Source organism: Drosophila serrata, unplaced genomic scaffold (genome assembly GCF_035046125.1).
Source record: "Drosophila serrata isolate PLE 108 unplaced genomic scaffold, ASM3504612v1 contig_272, whole genome shotgun sequence".
Taxonomy (NCBI): domain Eukaryota; kingdom Metazoa; phylum Arthropoda; class Insecta; order Diptera; family Drosophilidae; genus Drosophila; species Drosophila serrata.
Window position 1 is genome coordinate 10,499,001 of NW_028257170.1, and position 7,654 is coordinate 10,506,654.

Consider the following 7,654-nt stretch of genomic DNA (forward strand, 5'->3'; position numbering starts at 1 on the left):
TCGCTTAAGTGGCTTCTCCACGCCAACTGGTTGGGACTGGAAAGATTTAGTGATGGCCTGGAGTTATTATTCTACATTCTCCGATGGCTATGCTGTCTTTTCAGCTTTCCGGCTACTTTCTGGCGGTCGTCGCTTTGGCCAGGATTGATTATGTCTTGGCCGAGGACGATAAAATAGATGTGGATAAGCTAAGAAAACTTGTGACAACTTCTCCACTGCATACACGAGTCGTAGGGGGCTCGGTGACCACCAATGGGAAACTCGGAGGCTACTTAATACAACTACATTACATGGACGATTTCATCTGCGGCGGCTCTTTGATTCACGATCTTATAGTCCTGACGGCGGCCCACTGTTTCATAGGCAGGCCGCATATACAGGAATGGATGGCTGTCGGCGGCGCATCCACACTTCATGAGACTGGAGAGCGCCGTCGGATAAAGGAGATGATCAAACCGCTTTCGTTTAACGCCACTTCAATGAACATGGATGTTGCCTTGCTAATGCTGAAGAAACCGATGAAGGGAACAAATATTGGCAAGCTCAGCCTGTGCAAACAGCCCCTGAAAAATGGCAATCTGCTGACCGTTTCCGGATGGGGTATGACCGATTCAGAGCAGACCGGCCCACAGGAACTGCTCCGTACGGTTCAAGTGCCAGTTATCGACAAGAGGGTATGTCGCTCTGTTTATCGATCAGCGGGTAAGTTCTGGGTTATCTTATCATGTTGTCCATTTTCTCATTTTGTTCATTATACCCTTGCAGAGTTTTGTAATTTGTAGTCAGAAGTAAGAGTAATTTCCGCCCCTATAAAGTATAGAATTTCTTGATCAGCATCAATAGCCGAGTCAATCTATACATTTTGGTCTGTCTGTCCGTTTGTCCGTCCGTTTGTCCGTCCGTTTGTCCGCCCGTTTATCCGTTCGTTTGTCCGTTCGTGTGTCTGTCCGTTTCTTAGTTTCTAAGCAAACTTGTCACTCAGTTTTTAAGCTTCCTGAATGAAACTTTATAGTTAGTCTTTTATGTATTCTCCTCACTTACATATAAGTCGGAACGAGCCCGATCGGAGTACTATATCATGTAGCTACAATAAAAAAGATCGGGTGATTTCAATTTTATGTATGAATATCGGATGAGTTTATCATATATCCGCCATAGAAACTACAGGCAAATGTATAGGGAATGTAGAACTGTAAATCTAAATCTGTGATTATAAAACTTTAAATATCATATGTGAATAGGCATTAGGCATTACATGCATGTTTTTCAATATAATTATATCGAATTCATATTGTATTAGATATGAAAAGATTAAATTGCTATTTGCAAGGATATACAAACTTTGACCTATTGCCCAATTATTCCTTTCATTGTCATTTTGTTCCTTTTCCTGATTTTGTGAATTTTATTTTTGAATTATTATTATCATACTGTTTGTTTATTACTGTGTTCATGTTATTTATTTTATTTAGTTTATTTTTTTTTATTGATTTTATAAATTTCATGTAATTTATTATACAGCTTTTATTAATTCAATTTATTTTAATTACTTGTCTTACTTGTTATATTTAAGAATAATATAAATTCTAAAAATTATGAAAAATTGATTTACATTTACTGCATTTTATATAGTTGAATTATCGGATACCATGTTCTGTGCTGGAGTGCTGGGCAAACAGGATGCGTGTGTCTTCGATTCTGGTGGTCCGATTGTGCGCAATAAGGAGGTCTGCGGTATCGTGTCCTTTGGCATCGGTTGCGCCGGCAATCGTTATCCTGGCGTCTATACGGACATCACCTACCTGAAGCCTTTCATAGAGAAAAGCATGAAGGCGCTTTTAAAGGAATAAAGAAATGTACTAGTGATTACCAATTGATTATGCCTTAAATTGAATGTCTTTGCTCTGTCCTCCCATCCTCTAGGCGGATCGGAACTATCCTTAGGCATCCGAGAAGCCTCCAAAAATGTTATATAACGATATTGCTGTGAAGTAATGAATAAATACCATAAAATATTTATTTAAATGACATTGGTCTCAGTTTCTGCTTAATTGTGTCTGAAATTTGACAAAGAACTGATTCAATTAACTGCCTTTGGTCTCACTTGATTCACAACGCTGGTTGGACATCTCATCTGGGAAAAGAAATTTGTTCCATTACTTGTTAAATATGCAACGCCTATTGACCTGCCTGCTGCTTGCTGTCATTGTGCAAGGAACGGTAGCTTTCGGGTGGAACCCTGTCCGGGTTAAGGATCCTAACGACCCCAATTTCGTGAGACGTGTCATTGGCGGCATTATGACAAGCAATGCGGAGCTTGGGGGCTACATTGTGGCGATGCGCTACTATGACATGTTCGCCTGCGGCGGCACACTGATCCAGGAGACGATAGTGCTAACAGCAGCCCATTGCTTCGTTAACCGGGAGAAGAAGGATCAATGGGACTTTATTGGCGGCATCTCCAATCTTAACGAAATGGCAGAGCGACACAAAATGAAGGATATGATTATTTCGCCAGATTTTCGCCCCGAAGATTTGTACTCTGACGTCGCCATCGTGCTATTGAAAAAGCCATTGGTGGGCAGAAATATAGGCACACTTTCGCTGTGCACCACGGAGCTAAAGCCGGGCATGCCGGTGGTTGTCTCCGGATGGGGCCTCACCAGAGAAGGCGCCAAACAAGAGAATTACCTACGAACCGTCACAGTGCCAGTTATCGATTGGGAACAATGTCGGTCGAGCTACAACAGAACAGGTGAGTGAGAATTATAATTATTATTATTATTTTACTTTATTCCATTACTTTTTCTAATTTTGTTTTGCGTTTTTAGAAGTCATTTTATCACACACCATGATCTGCGCCGGAGTTCGTGGGAGTAAGGATGCTTGTCTTTATGACTCTGGTGGTCCATTGGTTTACAACAAGGAAATCTGCGGCATAGTGTCCTTTGGCATCGGATGTGCCCATAAAAATTATCCTGGAGTCTACACCGATGTCAGAGTTATGAAGCCATTCATTGAGGAGAGCATCGAGCGGTTGCTGAGTCTTAAATAATTCGCAAGGAAATAAATTGTTAAATCGCTGGCACTCGTGCCATTTTCCGCTTAATTATGGCTGGCATTTAAGCGAATCTGAATTTTGGTCGGTAACTGTCAATCAAATATGATTATCCAAGGACTCCTGCCAATGAGCACTTTACATCGGATGGAGGACCATCGTAGTCGGTGGTAGTATAATAAGCATTAAGGAGCTGGAAGGTTATTACAAACAATATGCGTGCGCATGCGCGTTGGGGCAATGAGCGCAATGCCTGCGACGCCGACTCCAGAAGTTCTTTAGTCTAAAGGAAGGAGTTCGTATCATCGTATCCTTTGGCGTCAACGTGAATGTCTTTAATGTAAAACCCTTCATTTCGAGGACCATTGTTGCTGTGACAGCGTTAAATAAATCCCATGGTTTCGCAAGTCTAAAAACAAAATTGGTGTCGCTTTCGGTCTGCTTGGGGATCGAAGTTGGGAATCGTCTTGGCACTCCAAGTGTGAAATTCTTCATAATGGAAAATTTAATGGAAAATACATGTAGTTGTGAAGTATCCCTTAACCGAAAAACTTGGTTGGACAGAGTTTAAAGTAAAACAGTTAATGTTTCTTTAAATCTAACTATGACTTTCTTGCACTCAAGTTTTTCCGAATACAAAACGTTGACTGCCTTTGATCTTAGTTGATTCAAAACGCTCCCGGAAAGAAGTTTTTTCTGTTATTTGTTATTAATTGTGACTAACATTCGCCAAATGTCAATCAAATATGTTGAACCAACGACTTCTGTTAATTTTTCTGCTGATAAGCACTCGGCAATGCATGCAGGTCCTTGGTCAGGATAACAATGACTCCAATTCCACGGTCATTCCGCGCGTAGTCGGTGGTGATGTAGTAACCAATCCGGATATTGGCGGTTACCTTGTGGCTTTGCGCTACAACAACACCTTAACATGCGGTGGGACTCTCGTTCATGACCTCATTGTCATCACCGCAGCCCACTGCTTCAATGATTCGATGAAGATGGATAAGTTGGTTGCCATTGGCGGCGTCTCCACGGTCGACGAGATAGGGGTACGCCGACATATTGAGAACTTTATCAAACACGACCCCATTGAGATGGACGTTGCCGTGCTACTCCTGGACGGACCAATGGTGGGCAATGGGATCGGGAAGCTAAAGCTCTGCAAGACGCCCCTTATGGTCGGCATGAGCTTAACCGTCGTTGGATTTGGTAAGACCTCAAAACAAGGCACTGGACCGAGCAAATACCTGCGACAAGCTATAGTGCCCATTGTTTCCAAGGAATATTGTACCAAAGCCTATCGCGAATTGTGTGAGTGAATCAATTTTGGTTACTGTATAATTCTCCAAATTATTGTTCAATTTGCCTTCCCAGCTATCCAAATTACGAATAGTATGCTGTGCGCCTCTGCGATGGGAAAACGCGATGCCTGCTTCATTGACTCCGGAGGTCCATTGGTTTTCCAGAACCAGCTATGTGGCATAGTATCCTTTGGCGAAGGATGCGCCAGCATCCGATATCCCGGTGTCTACACGGATGTCAGATACGCAAGATCCTTTATCATAAACAGTTTTAAAAGCTTGATGCAAAAGAGAAAAAGAAGTCGCAATCGATCGTAGCTCTTAGGGTAATTTTTGTGGTGGGATACTCTAGGTTCTTTGAGCGTGAAGTTACTTATATGAAAGAAAATGGTATTCTTCGGCAACTACTGGGAATTTTAATCTGATTTTATTTTATTTAAGAAGTATACATAAGTTGTGAGTTAACCTTAGCTAAAAGACTTGGTTTAATAAAGATTTTTAGGAACATCTGAACAACTGATATGCAAAACAGTTAATGTATCATTTAATTTTCGAATGACTTTCCTTTCTACCACTCATGTTTTAACGAAAATAAAATGGGACAACACTTTCGGCGCTAATTGTTGTCATTATTGGCAAGTTTTCGAAACTTTCGCGCCAACATTCGATGGTGTTGTTTTGGGACCCTTTGGCCATCGACTCTTTTGGGCCGTTGCGTGCAGGCGGACGACGGCAGCTCCTTGCTGATCATTGACTGATTCCATAATTGATTGGACCCAAGACGCTGGGATGCTGTGCTGCCGGTATGCTCCGTTGTGATGCTGGTCTCCAGTCCCAGATATTTTTAGCCGTGGGGCACAATTTTTTAGAAACGGCGTTGGTCCTCGACTGCGCAGTACTTTTACTTTTGGGCCCGTCGACGAGCGGCAAAATGTAAATTAGCCATCGAGGCTACCTAAAATTTATGTGGCAGGCCCTCCGATCGCATGACTGACGGCCTTTCGTCCTCCGAAATCCAGCGTCTTTTCGAATTAGTTTAATAATACAATTAATTGTTATTTATAGCTTCCTTTGCGCATCGCAAACGCAGCATTTAAGGGGAGAGATTTGTGTTTCTTTTTAGCCAGACGCTAGTTTAAGGCACGCAAGGGTATATATTTTCGTTAAATTTTTCTTTGGGGCTACAGGTAAGAATCCCTTAACGGTTTGCAGTTGTGCCTAATGATAGACCTGGCCATGGCAGTGACGTGGGTGAAGGATGTCCGTCGCAACGGAGGAGGACTCTGCTCCTCTTTGCTACTCCTGGATGCACCACAGGATACTGGCCCCATGGCAGAACCAGCATAAATATTCCCGAAATGACACAATTCAGCCTTCTTCCCGCGGCGCTGCTTCGCATTAAGTTTATTTATCTGCTTTTAAATGGCATTTTCACTTGCATATAATTCTCGTTCTGCGTGTAATGCGCACCAGAAACAAAGGCAACATAATGTAACAGCCGCCGGAACAGCACGAAGATGCCCCGATGCCCAGATGCCCAGAGATACCAAGCTCCGTGCTCCATGGCTGCCATGACTACCATTTACCACTACTATTTTTAGTAGTGTCATAAATTTATGGCACATTGTGGCACAGACTCAGCAGAGCGGTCCAGCTCACGTGGAGCAGCTGGATTCTGGAGACTGGAGGTGGGATTGAATCGCATCTTGGGCTGACATGCAAAACAACATGCTAGCTGGCACCTACTTGGCCAATCTAGAGATTTAGAGATGGGTTCTGGGTTTTGGGCACCAGTGCTGCCAAGTCTATACAGACGCTTTAGAGGGAAAAAGTTTGAAACATTTTTATACCTGGTGCTCATCGGGAGTGCTGAACATGTTGCTAGTAAAATTTGTCCTTCTTTGAGTGCTCCGTAGCATTTGTCAACATTTTCTTCTGCCTTTCTGCTTGTTTAATTTAAGTTTTTCATAAATTTTAGCTTTTCTAGTTATGCCTATATGTGTAGGGAAGGTAAGGTCAAGGTTTGTACAGGATTGGGGTTTTAGAATATTTGCCAGAGGAGTGTCTTAAAAATATCTTTCTTTTAAACATTAGTACTTATGTATGTACCGCCAGCACTGCTGGGAAATGTCTCCATGCGATTTGGCAATCAAACAAATCAAAGAGGTAGAGCGGATTCGGTTACACCGGTTTTATAGATCCCATTTCGGATCTGTTAATTAAAAGATACACACGCCTTTCAATAGAACAGAAAGGCAAACAAATCTCCGCACTGGGCAAACACACTGGATCAATAGCGGCACTCTGTGTATCTAAGAGATACATTTGTTGGTTTTACGATGCGCTCACTGTTTCGACTCGGAGTGTTTGCATGCCTTGAAAGCCAATAAAATTTGTTGTTAATTGTTTTGGTAAATTGAAAATTAGGTTTTGGGAAAAATCATCGCTCAAGTATGCGTGGAACGAGTTCAGGTTCGTGTTTGAGTTCAGGTTCGGGGTTTTCGTGTTCGGCGCTGGTTTTATGTCTCTGCTGTTTGCCCAGCGCATTAACTTGGCAACTTTTAATGAACTTTGTGAGTGGAAACATCTGCCGCCATCTCCGATCTTGGCCCTTCCAAACGAGACAAATCGAATCGTTTTGCCCAAACCGAGCTGAACTCAACTTTAATCGGCTTAAATGTAATTTAACTTATTTCTATGACTTTTACCCCCGTCCACAGTCGGCCCTCGGTTCCACCAGAAATCGGTTAATTAAAGTTTAACAAAGTTCCAAGCCGATTTCATGGCGCGTTGAATCGACAAATTGTAAACTTTTCATACTATCCAACTAAAAAGGGGGGCCCAGGGGCGGACCATCATTTGTACTTACTTAAGTGCTTGATCATGCTGATATCATCACCTGGCAACTTTCCTTTGTGCCGTACCTGGCCACAATGCAATTAGCGGGAGTCTGTGGACACCAGGTGGTCCCCCAATCCTCAGACCCCAGAGTCCCGAGGTCTTCAGTCTCCATCTCGCATCTCCATTCTCTCATCGCCGCTGTGACCCGCAATCTTTAAACCGAAAATCACCAAGAATCGAAAGAGAAATAAATACAACGAATGTAATTTGTATTACATTTGCAGCAGAAATTAAGGCTGGGTAAATTAAGACGAATATGGAATTCCCTTTTATGGCATTCGCAAAAGGATTAATTAGAGTTAATTTGTTATAACTAATTGAGATGATTTTAAAAGTACATATATAGTTTATATGCAAATAATATAATAGCTGTAGGATATTACATTTTGTC

General features: G+C 42.3%; 3 protein-coding genes across 3 annotated transcripts; all 3 read left to right on the forward strand.

Moving 5' to 3' along the window:
* The first annotated feature begins 62 nt into the window (after positions 1 to 62).
* Positions 63 to 2,025, forward strand: LOC110190110 (seminase-like). The gene is made up of 2 exons (XM_020960419.2): positions 63 to 702; positions 1,633 to 2,025. The coding sequence occupies exons 1-2, from the start codon at positions 84 to 86 to the stop codon at positions 1,848 to 1,850; spliced, it is 837 nt and encodes a 278-aa protein (XP_020816078.2). The 5' UTR covers positions 63 to 83; the 3' UTR covers positions 1,851 to 2,025.
* A 118-nt stretch (positions 2,026 to 2,143) lies between these two features.
* LOC110190112 (seminase-like) lies at positions 2,144 to 3,109 on the forward strand. Its single transcript, XM_020960422.2, has 2 exons — positions 2,144 to 2,755; positions 2,832 to 3,109. The coding sequence occupies exons 1-2, from the start codon at positions 2,170 to 2,172 to the stop codon at positions 3,053 to 3,055; spliced, it is 810 nt and encodes a 269-aa protein (XP_020816081.2). The 5' UTR covers positions 2,144 to 2,169; the 3' UTR covers positions 3,056 to 3,109.
* Positions 3,110 to 3,595: 486 nt separating this feature from the next.
* Positions 3,596 to 4,893, forward strand: LOC110190224 (seminase-like). The gene is made up of 2 exons (XM_020960585.2): positions 3,596 to 4,372; positions 4,436 to 4,893. Exons 1-2 carry the CDS (start codon positions 3,805 to 3,807, stop codon positions 4,678 to 4,680), a joined length of 813 nt encoding a protein of 270 aa, XP_020816244.2. The 5' UTR covers positions 3,596 to 3,804; the 3' UTR covers positions 4,681 to 4,893.
* The last annotated feature ends 2,761 nt before the right edge of the window (positions 4,894 to 7,654 follow it).

What these genes read in the sequence shown, in the direction of transcription:
- LOC110190110 (XM_020960419.2), top strand. Translation starts at nt 84, where the DNA reads ATGGCTATGCTGTCTTTTCAGCTTTCCGGCTACTTTCTGGCGGTCGTC. An exon ending in CTCTGTTTATCGATCAGCGG is followed by an intron (nt 703 to 1,632) that starts GTAAGTTCTGGG and finishes CATTTTATATAG; the next exon opens with TTGAATTATCGGATACCATG.
- LOC110190112 (XM_020960422.2), top strand. Translation starts at nt 2,170, where the DNA reads ATGCAACGCCTATTGACCTGCCTGCTGCTTGCTGTCATTGTGCAAGGA. An exon ending in GTCGAGCTACAACAGAACAG is followed by an intron (nt 2,756 to 2,831) that starts GTGAGTGAGAAT and finishes TTGCGTTTTTAG; the next exon opens with AAGTCATTTTATCACACACC.
- LOC110190224 (XM_020960585.2), top strand. Translation starts at nt 3,805, where the DNA reads ATGTTGAACCAACGACTTCTGTTAATTTTTCTGCTGATAAGCACTCGG. An exon ending in CAAAGCCTATCGCGAATTGT is followed by an intron (nt 4,373 to 4,435) that starts GTGAGTGAATCA and finishes TTGCCTTCCCAG; the next exon opens with CTATCCAAATTACGAATAGT.